The sequence below is a fragment of the Danio aesculapii genome, chromosome 4 (genome assembly GCF_903798145.1).
Source record: "Danio aesculapii chromosome 4, fDanAes4.1, whole genome shotgun sequence".
Classification (NCBI taxonomy): Eukaryota; Metazoa; Chordata; class Actinopteri; order Cypriniformes; family Danionidae; genus Danio; species Danio aesculapii.
Window position 1 is genome coordinate 54016496 of NC_079438.1, and position 17935 is coordinate 54034430.

The 17935-nt window shown below is 35.2% G+C and overlaps 2 protein-coding genes across 2 annotated transcripts in view; one reads left to right on the forward strand and one right to left on the reverse strand.

Annotated features, from left to right (window-relative positions):
• LOC130223549 (deleted in malignant brain tumors 1 protein-like) overlaps positions 1 to 17935 on the forward strand; it is a 76538-nt gene that overhangs the window by 48986 nt on the left and 9617 nt on the right. The window contains exons 6-12 of the mRNA XM_056456391.1: positions 4295 to 4333; positions 4457 to 4792; positions 4880 to 5206; positions 6827 to 7132; positions 8406 to 8500; positions 9777 to 9861; positions 9959 to 9962. Coding sequence (XP_056312366.1) covers positions 4300 to 4333; positions 4457 to 4792; positions 4880 to 5206; positions 6827 to 7132; positions 8406 to 8500; positions 9777 to 9861; positions 9959 to 9962 — 1187 coding nt within the window. The 5' untranslated portion in view covers positions 4295 to 4299. The remainder of the gene's footprint in view (positions 1 to 4294; positions 4334 to 4456; positions 4793 to 4879; positions 5207 to 6826; positions 7133 to 8405; positions 8501 to 9776; positions 9862 to 9958; positions 9963 to 17935) is intronic.
• On the reverse strand, positions 11275 to 14448 carry LOC130223318 (deleted in malignant brain tumors 1 protein). Its single transcript, XM_056456119.1, has 4 exons — positions 13906 to 14448; positions 13241 to 13348; positions 11685 to 12037; positions 11275 to 11562 (listed from the first exon to the last, which is right to left on the reverse strand). Exons 1-4 carry the CDS (start codon positions 14270 to 14272, stop codon positions 11557 to 11559), a joined length of 834 nt encoding a protein of 277 aa, XP_056312094.1. The 5' UTR covers positions 14273 to 14448; the 3' UTR covers positions 11275 to 11556.

Below are 17935 nucleotides of genomic sequence, written 5' to 3' on the forward strand. Positions count from 1 at the left end.
AACAGTAAATGACTGTAAAGCTTGTCAAAAGTTTGCACACTGTCCAAAAAGGTAAATGATGATGTAAAAGATACTGAACAGTTATTTAGAGAATTGGTTTCCATTATACCAGTCTGATTGCATTTGTATATTGACAGATTGAAAACCTATTCATGCAGTAAAGCAGAGGATGCAGAGATTATAAAATTAATTAAAACAAATAATATCATTGACTTAAATGATTCTTAGTTAAAGATTTGAAAGGCTTTCGTTATGCTGAAACTGACCAAGATTTATTTTAGCATGAATATGCCCTCACACAGAAACAGAAAGAGCAGAATAAGCCAAAGCATGTATGATATCCCAATTATTCACAAAATGATCATTGCTTTACTTTATGTCCATATGTTTTCTCAGTGAACAACAATGCTAATCTGCTGAACATGTGGTCTGCAGTTTTAGAGTGTAGTCAAGCCCACTGAATGCAAAGCAGTGTCTTTGTATGTGGTTCATTCAAACATTTTACTTTGTAATTTGTGCAAAGTTTGCTACATTATACCAAGTAACAGATATTTGCATGATATTTGTATCGGCCAAATATTGTCCTATTCTAACACACTATACATCAATGAGAAGCTTACATCTTCAGCTTTTTAGGTGACGCATGAAAAATGGACAGTTTTGTGGTCGCGTTTTAGTTCTGTTGAGCTTCATTTACATTGATTCATTTAGCTAAAGTAAGGGCTTAGATTATAAGTAAGGATAAAAAAGATCTTCAGATCATCAGAGTTGCAATATATAAATGCCATGACAGTTGTAATTATTATTATTTTTTATATTTATTTATTTCCCAGAGATGGAATGCGGCTGGAAGGGCATCCGCTGCATAAAAACATGCTGGAAAAGTTGGTGGTTCATTCCACTTCCGACCCCGTATTAATAAAAGGATTAAGCCGAAAAGAAAATGAATGAGTGAATGAATGATTTATTTATTTATTTATTTCAGTTTCAGTGTGCAACAGCAATTATCATCAGTGTTGAGAGTAACGCATTACAAGTAATACAAGTTACGAAATAATGTAACATAATAATAACTAGTAAAGTAACACATTACTTTTAAAAATTAAGTAATAATATTTGAGTTACTTTTTAAAATATGTAATGCGAGTTACTTATCAGTTTATTTAATTAACTTTTACAAAATAAATAGCTAATGTAAAATTAACGTAGTCGCATTGAATCATGCACAGAATTTGCTCCCTGCGGAAAACAGACAGAAACGAAGATGACAGACTAGAGTCCTATAGATTTCTGGAATGGAAGTAGTCTCATTATTCTGAATGCATAAACAGGGAGTAAAAAGGTAAATGAAGATGAAGGTTATGCATTGTTAATTGCAGAGCTCCTCTATTTATAAAAAAGTTCTCAAAGAGATCAAGCCACAGCCTCAAGTAACGCATTCCTTACCATAAAAAGTAACTAGGTAACGCAACACTGATCATCATTATCAATTTAATATACAAAGTAATATTCAGAAATTGTCTTCTGCTATTCCAAATTAATTGAACCCAAGAGGAGAAATTACCCTACTAAAATCCTCCTCCTACACACCCTGAAAAATACCCTGAGTCATTCATTTACAATGTTATTTTTAATGTAAGTGGTTACAAACAATTAATATGGGCTGAATTTAAACTACCAAATGAAGTTGAACATTACTAAATTTAATTTGTTTGTTTAAAATCAGCCCATATAAACTGTTTGCAATTACTTACCTTAAAAAAAATAGTAAATCCTATTAATCATTATTACACATTACACATTTGATGGTATTGCAACACGTCAGATGCAAAATGGCTTAAATGGGGTTTTTAAACAAATATCTGTAAACTGACTATACCACAAACCTTAGTAAACCATGTTCCTTGATTCATTTAAATACTCCCCTTACATTTCACCTCCTTTACATTTCACCTGGCCTTCATTTACATCCATTTTCAGCTTCATTTGCAATGAGGTCAGCCGCAAAAATAACAGTGTCCATGTCTTTACATCGCAGCTTTTTCCAGTAATCCTGTAATTCCAGTAATTTTGAACACTAGAAGAGCTTTTCCACTTACAGAAGCTTTAAAATAAATATGCCCTTCTGTGTGTAAATCTGCTGAAAGTTTACATTTAGCAGTTGCACACGAAGACAGATCATGTAAATGAACTTCACGTTGATGTCAGGTCTTTTCTCGCCCTCCATTTGATGAACAGTTTTTCAATGTGGATTCACTCCAGGAACATTTTACATCATTCGTCCTGATCATTGACCACAATAAGCACTTTTCTGAGGCTCTGGCATCCATTCTCTCGAAATCTGCGTTATCTGATTCCTGTTCCTCGGTGACCATTATAATGAACTTTCACTCGTCCAGAACATTTTTACCGTTCACCAGTGATTATTCATACAATTTGAACAACAAAATTTAACTACGTCATTACACCAATGCAAAAGTACATTAGATGAAATGTGTGTGCTAATGCTTTTAGGATGAAGATTTGCAGGTCGAACAGTGCAGTGGATTCTGTAATCTAAACTTATATAATTACTTATATAAATTTATACCAACTGTAATTTTCTTTCCGTTTGCCCACACTGTAAAGAAATGCTGTAAAATTGACAGTATTACTGGCAATTTTGGTCACCATTAATGCTGTAAAATTTACAAGTGCACTGTAAATTAATAATTACAACTGAGCTGTAGTTTTACAGCATAGTTGTAATTGTTACTTCACAATGTGCTTGTAAATTTTGCCAGTAACACTGTAAAAATTGCATATAATACTGTTTAAATTGTCAGTAATATTGTAAAATTTACAAGCGCACTGTAAATTACAGCACAGTTGTAACTATTGATTTACAGTGCACTTTACAGTATGACTAGCAACCAAAATTTTCAGTAATACTGTCAATTTTACAGTACCATTAATAACACAGACATTCACATTTGAATGATAAAATCTAGGAAGTCAAACTAGCTTTACTGGATGCAACTGTGCTGCATATAATACACATTTGTTTACTGGGACAATCTTCATTTTGTCTCTGGTCATAAATGATGTTATTTTCAAGGTCATTCTATATCTTAAGGTTCAATTCTTGCTATTAACAAACCATTAACTATGAAATTGCTTCAGTAAACTCTTAATTTTCTGCATATTAATGGTTGGGTAGTAGGTTTAGGTATTAGGATTAGGGATGTAGAATAAGATCATGCAGAATATGTACTTTATAAGTATTAAGAAACGTGTGTGCTAATATAACAAGTTAATAGTGAGGATTGAACTCTATACTAAAGTGTTCCCACATTTAACACAGTTTCTGTCATAATGGTGGGTCTGAGCTCACTTTCTGATTTACTTTGTAAATGAGTTATTAACCAAGCATATATAAAAATATATAATTGTCCAAATCAGAAATGTCGGAGAGCATTTTATTGCATTTAAAAGGACAGTTCACCCGAAACTGAAAATTCTGTCATCGTTTACTCAACCTTTACTTGTCACAAATATGTTTCTTTCTATTGAACACAAAAGAAGATATTTTGAAAAATGTTGGAAACCTGTAACTATTGACTTTTGACTCAAAGGAATGGTTACCAGTTTCTTCAAAATAACTTCTTTTGTGTTCACTAGAATAAAGAAACTCATAAAGGTCTGAAACCATTTGAGGGTGGGTGAATAGTGAGCAAATTGTAGTTTTTGTGTGAACTGTCCCTTTAAATGTTTTCCAATTCAATACGTTGTTGTGTGCATATGGACTTGACCCAGTGTCTCCATGTAAATACAAACAAATCCAGAGTCCTATAGATTTCCAGAATTTTGCCATGTTCTTTCCATGTGCTTTGCATGTCTTTGCAAATTTGTCAAGGATGCTTCATGATACCGCATTTAAATCAAATCACCTGAAGATCTCCCACACTGGATCTCACATCATCACAGAGACTAAGACGCTTCTGACAGGACACACATATTATCAGGTTAAAAAAGAAACTTTCTGTGTATTTATCAATTCTATTTTAATAGAAACTGAGAATAGTTGTAATTATTTATGGAGAGGTTAAATTGTCAGCCTCAAATTTTTAGCCTCAAAAAGTCAGTCGTTGTCTATTTGTTAGATTCGTAATTTTTAGATACTGAATTATGACAATAGTAAAAGGTTTTCTGACTGCCAGATAAATTCTATTGCAAAAAGGGCTACTTTTAAATGATAAAAACAGAACTGGACCATTTCCAAAACACTCAAATCAATTATTTTTATTTCCTTCAGGCACGATGTTTAAGTCCATCTTGCTTATTCTCATCCTGGGTATGACCTATGCAGACATACACTGCTTTCTATATTACATTACCAGACAGTTATTGTACACCGTTTTTAAATGATTAAGAAGTATGTGAAGGCCCTCATGATGTTTTTTTTTAATTCATGCAGATTTTGGAAATCCACCTTCAGTTGAAGCCTTTGTGAGACTCATGAATGGTGATAACTCTTGTTCTGGACGAGTTGAGTTTTATCATGATGGTCAGTGGGGAACAGTGTGTGATTCTGGCTGGGATCTGACAGATGCTGCAGTGGTGTGTAGAGATTTAGGCTGTGGGAATGTGATTAGGGCAACGACTAATGCTTATTTTGGAGTAGGATCAGGACGACTATCAATGTATTATGTAGGGTGTTCTGGTTATGAGACTTCGCTGATGAACTGTTGGTATAGTGGATTGGGATTGGATTACTGTACAAATTCTCAAGGTGCTGGAGTCATTTGTGAAGGTGAATGAAAAATGCAGTATTGCATCAAATATACTGAATAAAACCAGCAAAAAACTAATCTTTCTAATCTCTGTTTTTATTCATTAGAATTAGCCTCTAAAAAGGTTGATATAAGGTTGGTAAACGGCCGTGACTTATGTTCTGGAAGAGTTGAGGTTTTCTATAATGAAACATGGGGAACAGTGAGTGATGATGGCTGGGATCTGTCAGACGCTGCAGTGGTGTGTAGAAGACTGAACTGTGGGATTGTGATTGAGGCAAAGAGCGCTGCTTATTTCGGACAAGGAACAGGACCAGTATGGTTGAACGCAGTGCAGTGCAATGGAACCGAGGACTCGTTGGTGAACTGTACATCTACAAAATGGGGAATACAGAGCGGTAACCATTCAAAAGATGCCGGAGTCATCTGTAACAGTGAGTGCCAAGGATGCAGATGCACTTTGCATAGTGCCTTGAAGTCTAAGTTAAGACAATAATGTAAATTCTGTCTTTACTCATTTTTTTATGCATGTCATTCCTTGCTGTTGTTTTATTAGCAAAACTATCTGTCAAAACCAAAGCAGCTAAAACTTTAGATCAGGGGTCACCAAACTTGTTCCTAGAGGGCCGGTGTAGTGCAGATTTTAGCTCCAACCCTAATCAAACACACCTGAACAAGCTAATCAAGGTCTTACTAAGTATACTTGAAACACCCAGCAAGGTGTCTTGAGGCAAGTTGGAGCTAAATCCTGCAGGGACACCGGCCCTCCAGGACCGAGATTGGTGACCCCTGTTTTAGATGGTTCCATTTATTGACAGTATTAACACAAACTAACAATGAAAAATACCTTTTATTTATTAAGCAAGTAATTAAAAAGTGATTGTTATATCATTTACCAAAACAGTCTAGCTTATAAAGAACTGTAGCCAGCAACTTAGTGCTCACTTGTAACATACTATAGACAGAATGGGATTCAGTGCCCTGATGCACTTGCAGAATTGTTTTGATTCTTTGACCAGTGGAGTGATGTATTGAACATCCAGATGCGACTTCAAAAGTTTGATAACACTTAACAATAAGGTTGTATCAGTTATTCTTAGTTAATGTATTTACTAACACGAATGAACTAAACATTTATTTATATCTGTTAAAGGAAGTAACGTTGTTCATTGTTCGTTCATGTTAACTCACAGTGCATTTACTAATATTACCATGCATGGATTTGCTCTTATAGTTCTTTTAATAGTATATTAGTAAACACAGATGTTAACTAAAATTATTGGAAACACTTTCGTTTAAGTTCCACTGGCTTATTATCTGCATATTATAAAGATATTGGCTGTTTATTAGTGCGTATGAAGTATGATAATACTACTATTATCTTAAAAACGATTAATAAGCAGCTAATTAGTATATTGAGATAAAAGTATTAGTTATTGGTTTGCTAATAGCTAGGGCCAGGCATTTTTTTGCTAATTCTGCACAGAATTTTGTTAAAACTCTGCAGATTTATGCGGAAGGATTTTGGGAGTATCATAACTAATACCTTAATATATGAAAGTAATACCCTTTTAACGTTTACAATGCAAATCCAATTAGATCCACGCTATTTGGTAAAAAAAAGCAAGTTTCTCATATAATATCTGAACTAAAAGACAAAAAAATATTAATTTACACACTGTATTGTAAATAAATCATATGAATATTTTCATATTAGTCAATAATATTAGTGAAATGAATTTAAAAACTGAATAAATACAAATGTACACACATTTACACAAGTAAACAAACAGAATCAATGATGGGCTAAAAATCTGCGAAATTCTGCTCATGCAGATTCCGTGTGGGCCTACTAATATCCTTAATTGTACCCTAAAATAAAGTGTGACCCATTGCATTATCCATTATAATTAATACAGGATAGTTTTCTGCTAAACTAAACTCAGTGGTTGCTAGTAAATAATTCACATGCTTCAAGTATTTTTTTTTTCTGCTTAACTTTTTGATTGTTAGATTGAGCTCAATGTGGTTTGTGTGTGAACCTGTTTGATCAGATGTGAAGCTGGTGAGCGGCTCCAGTGCGTGTGAAGGCAATGTTCAGATTCTGCATGGAAATCTCTGGGGCTCAGTGTGTTCCTCCGGCTGGGATAAGGACGACGCTTTAGTCGTGTGTCAACAGCTGAACTGTGGTGATACTGGACAGCTGTTAACATCACCTCTTTATGCTTATGATTACGATCATGTATGGATGAATTATGTGGCCTGTACAGGAGACGAGTTGTCGCTGCAAAACTGCCCTTTTCCCGGATGGGCTGCCAGCTACTGTGGGACTGGCCTTACTGCAGGAGTGCTTTGCCAAAGTAAGATCATCTCACTTGTGAGCTTCTCGAATCACAAAGGCTTTATGAAATCCAAACTGACAGTTGTTTTATTTGATGGGTTATTTCAATTGCGCTTTTTACAATGTAGATTGTGTCCAAGCTCTGTATAAAGTGCTATAGAAATAAAGATTGATTATTGCATTATTGTAAATTATTTATCGATGCCCATTATTATCTCTTCATTATCTCTTCATTAATATTTCTTCTTTTTTCTGATGACATGTCTAGTTTTAAGGCGGGATCGGCTTACATGATTTCATGTCACTCACATGAAATCCACCAATAGCAAACTGTAATCCACAAAGACAAAATCACTGTTGTTCCTCGTTCAAGAAACACTTTTATTAAATCATAAGTCAAAATACAGTGTAAGAAAATCTATTTTTCAATTCAATTGAATTCAATTCACCTTTATTTGTATAGCGCTTATACAATGTAGATTGTGTCAAAGCAGCTTCACATAAAAGGTCACAGTAAATAGGAACAGTGTAGTTCAGTTTGTAGTGTTTAAGTTCAGTTCAGTTGAGCTCAGTTCAGTGTGGTTTAATAATCACTACTGAGAGTCCAAATATTGAAGGGCAAATCCAACGATGCGCAGCTCTACAGATCCCGAACCATGCAACCCAGTGGCGACAGCAGAGAGGGAAAAAAAAACTTCACTAATGGCGGAAGTGAAGAAAAAAAACCTTGAGAGAAACCAGGCTCAGTTGGGCACGACCATTTTAATTTCTCCGCTGGCCAAACGTCTTGTGCAGAGCTGCAGTCTCAGTGGCGGAGGCTGGAAGCTGGCCTCAGTGAAGACTCGTCTGTCTCTGGAGCGTCACAGGAATCAGTCTCATGTACTCCACTCTTCCATGACCATCACAGTAGCTGCTCAGGATTCGGCCTGGTCCAGGATATGGAAACCTTGGGATCATCTCGTCGTTGGTCTTGGATCGAATCAGTGACTCTGCATAGTCTGAGGGCCTCGGAAAGAGTATCCCCAGGTGGAAATGGAGAATAAAGAAAATAATTAGCGTAGCTGATGTTCACATTATTTTTAGTGTTTTTATTTCTATTTCCATACTCAAATTGCGTTTTGTTCTCTTTTAATGCTGTCTTCAAGCAGCTTGTCAGTGTACAATTCACAAAGAGAGCTTTACTGATATTTATCCATCTGTCTGTTTTCTGATTTAAACCTGCAATCTTGATGCATATGTACTAATCTGAATTCTTCTTCTTGTAAAGCTTGTGTCAATGTTTTACTTTGCAGAAACTGTGGAACAAGTTGTGGTGAGGATTGCGCTGAATGTCAAGAACGGAGTGGATCTCAATGATCCACAGATTAAACAGAAGCTTCTGGAGAAGGTGAGGTTAATATGAACAACTTGCCAAATAATAATAGTCAGATGTAGTACATTTTGCGCCACATTACAGTAAAATTACATTGGTTAAAGTGATATGCTGTTAATTTACTCGGGTAATAAGAGATTTAGGTGACTCTTTTCTTTAATAGAACATTTTTAGCTGACATTTTTAGATTTTATTTTTGCTAAAACTGTGGTCCCTTGTTATTTATAAAATGCAAGTGAATGGTTACTGACCCTTTCAGATGTACAAGCAAAACTAAATTAATACCAAGGGCTCCTGGCGATACATAAAGGTCTTATGAACCAAGACAAACAGCTTGTCTGGGAAACTGCACTGAAAAAAAATGATGTGGATGTGGTTGTAAATAATTGATATGGGTTGAATTTAAACAAACAAATTAAGTTTAACATTACTCAGTTTAATTTGTCTGTTTCAGTTCAGACCACCAATATAAATTGTTTGCAACAATTTTGCAGAAATTTTTTTTACAGTGTGGTTTTGCACTCAATCCACACAGTCAAAAAGGAAAAACTGTCCTCAAAAAAGTTTGTGGCTTTATGAATCAGGAAAGAACCACAGCTTCAGCTAAAAACCTTCATTAATGTTGTAGTGAAGAAATAGGTCACGGATATCTTGTAACACAAGGGTAAGAACAGCCATTTTCAGTTTTTGAGGTAAACAATCCCTTTGCATGCTTTTTAAAGATTGTTAATGCTTGTCAAATATTTGCAGTTGTTAAATTTTCTTAACATTAGTTTACATTGTGTAAACTGATGTATTTTATGGTGCTGGGCAAAGATTAATAACAATCAGTTGGATCCAAAATAAAAGTTTGTTTTGACATAATATAGGTGTGTGTATTATATATATATATATATTAGTTATGTATATGACACACGCACACATAGAAACAAAACAATTTCGCTACATAGATATTTACATTTATATATAATTTGTATCGTATATATTTTTATAGCTAAATATAATTAAACATTTTCTCATATATACTGTATGCATGTGTGTATTTACATAATATACACTACACATTTTTGCCCAGCACTAGTACTCCCAAGTTTATTAAATGCTGTAGATGTATTCTTCTTTGTTCATTTAACAGCAGCGTTAACCAAAAATGTATGTTAGCAAAAGTGCAAAGATCAAAACTTCTGAAGATGACCGTGAAATATTAAGAAAGACAGCACTTTGCTAATTTTACAGTGAAAAAGTATTGCTCACTTAATATTTTCTCCTAAAATGTCACTGAATTTCACAGATAAGGAATGGAACTCAAAGTAAAGGAGTATTTAGTGTGAACTGGAAAACCCAACCTGATGAACGCGTGTTTGAACGATCCACAGGTTTGTAAACTGAGAGGTGTTGGGTTTTCTTTCTAATAGGTTACCATTCATGTATTATGGTCTAATATTGACTTCAATTATAAACTTGTGTTCACAGGTCTGTTTTGAATAACTGAGGAGGAAGAAAACACAAACTCTAACTGTTAGTAATGTCTTTGCTAATTTAGTGATAGTTTTGATTTAAAATAGAAAATTTGTTGTCTTATTTACTTTAAAAAATCGTATTTGCAAAAGTAAGATGAATTTTAAGTAATTTGCCTTGTAAAAAATGTCTGTTTATTTAAATTAATGGATATTCTTTATATGGAAATGACATGTGCATATACAGTAATTTAATGATGGTTCCTGGTGTCACAAAAAATGAAAGATTAGTTTTTCCACAAAATAAGGTACACTACCTGACAAAAGTCTTGCCGCCATTCAAGCTTTAGGAACAACAAATAATAACTTGACTTCTAGTTGATCATTTAGTATCAGAAGTGGCTTATATGAAAGGCAAAGGCCTCTAGATTATGCTTATTTTACCACAATAAAATATGATCATCCCTTAATTTTTTAAATATTTAATTAGGGCAGTAAGGTCTGACTTTGCTGAGACAAAAGTCTTGTCACTGAACAGAAATAATGTCCAGTGTAGAATATAAAGTCATGCTGCAAATTAACATTGTGTCTGACTCCATCATGAGCTTGGAGGACTGCATCCATACATCTTTACAATGACTCAAATCACTTATTAAGTCATCAGGAATGGCAAAGAAAGTGTTCATGCAGGACTCCCAGAGTTCATCAAGATTCTTTGGATTCATCTTCAATGCCTCCTTCTTCATCTTACCCCAGTCATGCTCAATAATGTTCATGTCTTGTGACTGGGCTGGCCAATCCTGGAGCACATTGACCTTCTTTGCTTTCAGGAACTTTGATGTGGAGGATGAAGTATGAGAAGGAGCGCTATCCTGCTGAAGAATTTGCCCTCTCCTATGGTTTGTAATGTAGACTCTTGGATCCATGCGGGTTCTAATAGGTCTTCTGCAGTATTTGGAATGCAGTTCAACAGATGATTCATCAGAAAAATCCACCTTCTGCCACTTTTCCAAGTGATCAACTAGAAGTCAAGTTATTATTTGTTGCTTTTACAGCTGGGATATACGACAATACTTTTGTCAGGTAGTGTATTTTCTATGACATTTAGTTTATTGGCATTACACCTGATGAATTTGATTATGTAAAGAGAAATAACACCATATACTCAAATGAACAGTTAAGCAAATAATCTCACAGAATAGACTTTGTTAAGGTTGTGTTGTATAAAACATGAACTATATATTACAGCAAACAAAAGCAAATAAACATTTTACAAAGTTCTGCATTTTAATTTTATATTATACCTACATTTATTATAAGTTTTACATTTAATATGAAATGAAAAGTCATAAACAGGACATCATACACTGTAAAAAATGCTGTTCCACACAATTGATGAAGGAATTAAGTTAACATATTAGTTTCTACACATTTAAAGGGATTGAACATAAAACAATTAAGTTGTCCCCAAAAAGCCCTCAAGAATTGTGTTGTTTCAGCTCATTTTAAAAGAGTAGTTTGAACAAACAGCAAGCATCTTTTTTTGAGTGTATTAAATGAATCTTGACTCTGTTATCACCAGCTTAAAACTAGGAAACAGCTCTATCTAGTGTTTCACCCCTGGTAAGACATGAAAAAAAAGAGAAGTCAATGAATTTCCAGCCTTAATCATTTAGTTAAAGATGGACAAACATAAGATGAATACTGTTTATCACAATGAAAAACTCTAAAAGCACACTCACCTGACAGATAAAGGGAAGTTTCTCATAACAGCAGGCATCTATCCATCCAAACGTGTTATTTTCTATCTGGAGCTTTCCACAAAATTTGCTTCCTGGGTCCACTGGAGACAATTTATTCCAGGCTTTATAATCCACATATGGCCCACCAGTCCACAGCCAGGGCGAACAAGCAAAAAGCATATCCCGTTCAAGTCCAATCCACACTCCACTGCTGATTTCTTTAGCTTGTAGCATTTGTGTGATATACTGTTGTGCAGTGCCGTTTAAGATGTGCACCAGAGTCTGGTGGTGAGCTTTACAGTATCGAAGTGCATCAATCCAACTTTCTGAATGATTTATAAAGATGAAGTTAACTGAAATAGACAGGAAGCAAACATTCTGTTATGCTAATATTAAAGTATCATGCAGCAATATTGATATTTTGTTCTTTGCTAATCATGAGGGTATAATTGCAGTATATTTATAGCTATTGATGTATAACATTTATATAGGTGTTTCAGAATGGGCGGATTCAGAGAGAACAGATCCTTGAAGCAAAGAATTCAGATAATGAGACAAAAGGGCTGATTCTGCAGTGTGGATTATTGGAAGATTTAGTTTTTGACACTAGATGGCTATACGCAGGGGCGCCGGTGGGGGGGTGAGCGTAGTTAGGAAGATTCTAAGGGTCCATACATTTATTGGAGGCCCCAGAGACATTATCAAGGGCCCGCGCCAATTCCCACCCCCTCCCCGCCGTTCTTAACTTTCAGCCGCAAAAACAACTCCCCCCTCGAACCCCCCCACCCTCCACTCTTCATTTTCGGTCGCGATACCAAATCCCCAATCCCCCCCCATCCCCCCTCCCCCGCTCTTAACTTTCAGCCACGATACCAACTCCCCAATCCATACCCCCCCACCCCCCCACCCCCCACACACTCTACAATATTGACTGGTCAGAGGGCCCATGGCTTGATGCCCTCCTGAATAATTAGCCACCCTGTATATTCCCCCTCCCCAATTTCTGTTTAATGGAAAGAAGATTTTTTCAACACATTTCTAAACATAATAGTTTTAATAACTCATCTCTAATAACTGGTTCCTTTTATCTTTGCCATGATGACAGTAAATAATATTTTTCTAGATAGTATCCAGCTTAAATTGACGTTTACAGGCTTAACTGGGTTAAGGTTGAAATTAGGGTATTTGGGCAAATCAATATGCTGATGGTTTGTTTTGTAGACAATTGAAAAAAATATTGCATAAAGAGGCTAATAATATTGACCTTAAAATGATTTGCAAAAAATTAAAACTGCTTTTATTCTAGCCGAAATAAAACAAATAAGACTTTCTTCAGAAGAAAAAAATATTATAGGAAATACTGTGAAACATCCCTTGCTCTGTTAAACATCATTTGGGAAATATTTGAAAAAGAAAAGAAAATTAACAGGAGGGTGAATAATTCTGACTTCAACTGTCTAAAATGTTGTAAAAAGGCATTGAATGAATAATAAATGGCTGTAAAACTTGTCAAAGCTTTGCATGTTGTCTAAAAAAAAAAGCAAATGATGATGTACAAGAGACTGAAGAGATGTTTCTTAGAGAGCTGGTGGTGTTCGCAGAAGATGCAGATGTCACTTGTGCTGTTGAGCTTGAGTTTGCAGTTGTTGAAGACGAACTTTCATCTGTCAAAAACATGAATAATGATGAAGTGTAGCTTATGTCAGTGCATAAACAAGGACTAGTACAGTTGAAGTTGAAATGAATAGCCCTGCTGTGAAATAGTTGTTATTTTTCAAAGATTTCTCAAGTGATATTTAATGAAGCAAAAAAAAAAATCTCAGTATTTCTGATAATATTTTTCCTTCTGGAGAAACACTTTAAGGTCAACATCATTAGCCCTTTTAAACATAATTGTTTCGATTGTCTGCAGAACAAATCATCAGTATACAGGGATTTGCCTAATTACTCTAACTTGCCTAATTAGGCTAGTTAAGTCTTTAAATGTCACTTTAAGCTAAATACTAGCATCTTAAAAAATATCTAGTGAAATATAATATCATGGCAAAGATCAAATGAATCAGTTATTAGAAATGAGTTATTAAAACTATTATGCTGAGAATGTGTTGTAACAAATCTTCTTTCCATTTAACAAATAGGGGAAAAAAATATACAGGGGGCTAATAATTCTGACTTCAGCTGTATCTGGATGGTTGAGTATAAGTGAATTTCTTTGACTCACTTTGGCAGATGACTCCAGCATCTTTAGAATGATTACAGTTCTGTACGTCCCATCCACTCGATCTGCATCTCTTTAGACTGATCTCGTTCCCAATACACCCTAAATTATTAATCCATATTGGTCCCGAGCCTTTCCCAAAAAAAGCCCCTTTTTTGGCCTCTGTAGCATTTCCACAGCCAATTTCTCCACACACCACTTCAGCATCTTGTAGATTCCAGCCATCATCACACACTGTTCCCCAGGTTCCATTATGAAGAACCTCCACTCGTCCAGAACACGAGCTTGAACCGTTCTGCAGACGAAGTTTGGCTAACAGACAATTAATAAACAGGTTAGAAAATCCATTTATGATTACGTCTAACTTCATTGTAAGACTTTTTTATTGTCATTGTTGGTTCTATGAATGGCAAAATTCTGACTTTTTTTTCTTTAACTTAAGCTGCTTTGACCCAATATAGCTTGCACTTAATCTTGCTCCATTTCCGACCAATTAAATTAATTGGTTATTTTTCATGTGTATATGTTCATCTGTTCATTCAATTTCAACCATTTTTCCGGGGTCGGGTCGCGGGGGCAGCAGTCTTAGGAGAGAACCCCAGACTTCCCTCTCCCCAGACACTTCCTCCAGCTCCTCCGAGGGGATCCCGAGGCGTTCTCAGGACAGGCGAGAGACATAGTCCCTCCAGCGTGTCCTGGGTCTTCCCCGAGGCCTCCTCTTGGTGGCACATGCCTGGAACACCTCCTTAAGAAGGTGTCCAGGAGGCATCCGAAACAGATGCCCGAGCCACCTTAGCTGACTTCTCTCGATGTGGAGGAGCAGCGGCTCTACTCCGAGTTCCTCCCACGTGACAGAGCTCCTCACCCTATCTAAAAGAGTGTGCCCTGCCACCCTGCAAAGGAAACTCATTTCGGCAGCTTGTATCATAGATCTTGTCCTTTCGGTCATGACCCAAAGCTCATGACCATAGATGAGAGTAGGAACGTAGATTGACCGGTAAATAGAGAGCTTTACCTTTCGGCTCGGCTCTTTCTTTACCACAACAGACAACACATCGATCGCATTACTGCTGCCGCTGCACCAATCCGCCTGTCAATCTCTCATGTTCCATCCTTCCCTCACTCTTGAGAAAAACCCCAAGATACTTGAACTCCTCCACGTGGGGTGAGGACTTTCCTCCAACCTGAAGTATATGGATAAGTAAATATTTAGCTGGTCATGATGAAATGTATTTTGTTTGAAGAATCGTTTTAAATAAATTCAAAATTAATAAATCAAATCAAGAAGCAACAAATATCTAGAGAAAGATTAAAAAAGTTCCTAAATGTTTTGTAGGTTATTGAAATGTGCTTTACGCTTAAGATTCTTTCCACTGAAAGCTTTTAGATGGAGCTATAAAAGCTTCTTTCATAGCATTTCATAAAAAAGACTTTAAATGTTGTAATGACCACCACCCTCCCTATATTAAAGTCACCTCTAGAGGGCAACAGCCTATAAGTTGCCAAGTAATTTTGGGCTTAGCAGCTTCCCATCCAGATCCTCATTGTCAGCATTGGCCGGTGTGTAACAGGTTATTTAAATTGTTTCATATAATGAACCTGAACTAATACACTGTAAATATATACACACATTAGCAGTTTTCCCTATTTTGCCTTTTGTGATTTTGAATTGCATTATGGGTTTTTAATTCTTGTTGGCATTTTAATAAGTCATTAAATAGTTTTAAAAGTCCTAAAATACAGTACAAACATGATAATAAACTGCTCAGCGTATATAAGTACACCCCCCACAAATATCACATTTAATTTAATATTTTCTGTAGAACACTTTACAATATTATATTTGTGCATATACATCAATTTAGTCAGTACTGAATCCAAATATGGAGCTAATCTAATGAAATAACCTACACTAATGGTTCAAAAATTAGTAGCCCAAATGTATATGTAAGGGAAAAATATTAAATAACATTTTCAAAAATAGCAAAAATCAAGAGGAACAAAAAATATATACAGTTTTGTTGAAATGTTGTAGTTTGTAATTATTTTTTCCAATATTTAGCATGAATTTTAATGTGTTATTTTTCTATTTCTAAAGATGTTCTGTGACTGAAATATTATTTTATTAAATATATCGGTTTAATAAGTCTGTTTTGTTTAAATGCACCAATATATATTACACATATGCACTGAGAAATGGATAAAACTGTTCATTTTCAATATGGGGTGTACTCATACATTCTGAGCCCTGTATATATTATAATAACAGTCACTTTGTTAAACTGCAGAATTAAATAGATAACAAAAACTGAAAATAAACAGAAAACATCTGTGAAAATATGGAAAATGTTCATTAATAGATATTTTTACAGTGTATGTTATGAAGTGTAAATTAATAATTTAAGTGCTATATCAGACTGGAATATTTATAATTCACTTACGGCCACAGGTAACCCCAGCATCCGTTTCATGACTGTAGTTCCCTTGAGCTTTTTTAGTATATTCACAGTCCAGCAGTGTAGACTCTTTCCCATTACAGCCCACGTTATTCATCCATACTTTTCCTGAGTAATTCTTAAAATAAGCAGCTCTCTTTGCTGACAAAGCATCTCCACATCCCGTCGCTCTACACACCACTGCAGCGGCTGTCAGATTCCAGCCATCATCCAACACTGTTCCATACATACCATTGAAGCGAACCTCCACTCGTCCAGAACATGAATTACTGCCATTAACCAATAAGACTGGAGCTGAAGCCCACGCCAAAAGAAAAGAAATGTAATGTCCGTTAAAAAAACAAAGTCATGATAAAGTCATTGTTTAAAGTTGCGTGACTTACACTGACAGATGACTCCAGCTCCTTTATCACTGCAGTCGGCAGATTGATTTGATATGCAGCTTTTTAAAGTAGATTCACTCCCATTACACTGCACGCTATGGTTCCACAGTGATCCTGATCCTTGGCCAAAATAAGCGTAACTTGCATTTACAGCACTTCCACACCCCAGTTCGCTACACACCACCTTAGAATCAGATAGATCCCAGCCATCATCACACACTCTTTTCCACTGACCACCATCGAAAACCTCCACACGTCCAGAACAAGAGTTATCACCATCCACCAGTCTGGTTACATTTGAACAACTCACAGCTGGGAAACCTATATGTTCAAGAAAGGAAATTATGCCATTTATTTCAGTAACTATAAAATAATTCAATTAGGTAATGTTAATCTTTCAAAGGCATTTATTGGCTCTGCTGAAAATTATCAAGTGTGTATCATGAGTGGTTTTACCCAGGAGCAGAATGAGTTGCATCAACCAAAGCATAGCTAAAGATATAAAAAAATGACATATTATTTATGTTAAATGCTTACAAACATTGTTAAATGTTCTTATAATATCAGTATCAGTACAATTTAACAGTGTAGAACAGCAAAGATATAAAGAATACATATCAATGACATGAAGTTTGATTTTATGTATCAGTTAAAAATGTGATTATTAAATATTGGAAAACACGTGATGTCAAATCCTCTAATAAGCCTAGAAAATGAAATTTACTGTGAATCCTAATCAAAAAAGCAGTGTATTTCCTTCCCAAAATGCATGAATTAATTGCTGTTGAATCTGTTTTAAGATGCGTTATATGTGTTTTTAATATTTACTATACATACAAACATTAGCTATTTTCGTAATATTAATCCAAATGTGAAAGCATACTGTGTATGATGTCCATAAAGCTGGCGTTTTTAACAGTATCCCCTTTAATTTATTAATTATGCTAATACCTATTTATTATCTATGCATAACTGTAACATTTATATCACTAAATAAAACGCATGAAAACACTAATGAAATATGATTAATACCTGCTGGACGGTTCTCCTCTTTGTTTCAGATTTAGTCAGTGTGTCTGAAAAATCCTCAGTGTTGTGCATTTTGTATTTTTATTTAACAACATTTGTTAAGCAAAATTTGACTTGGTATCAGTCAGCAAGTCCTATCAAGTCCGTACAAGTTACAGACATTTG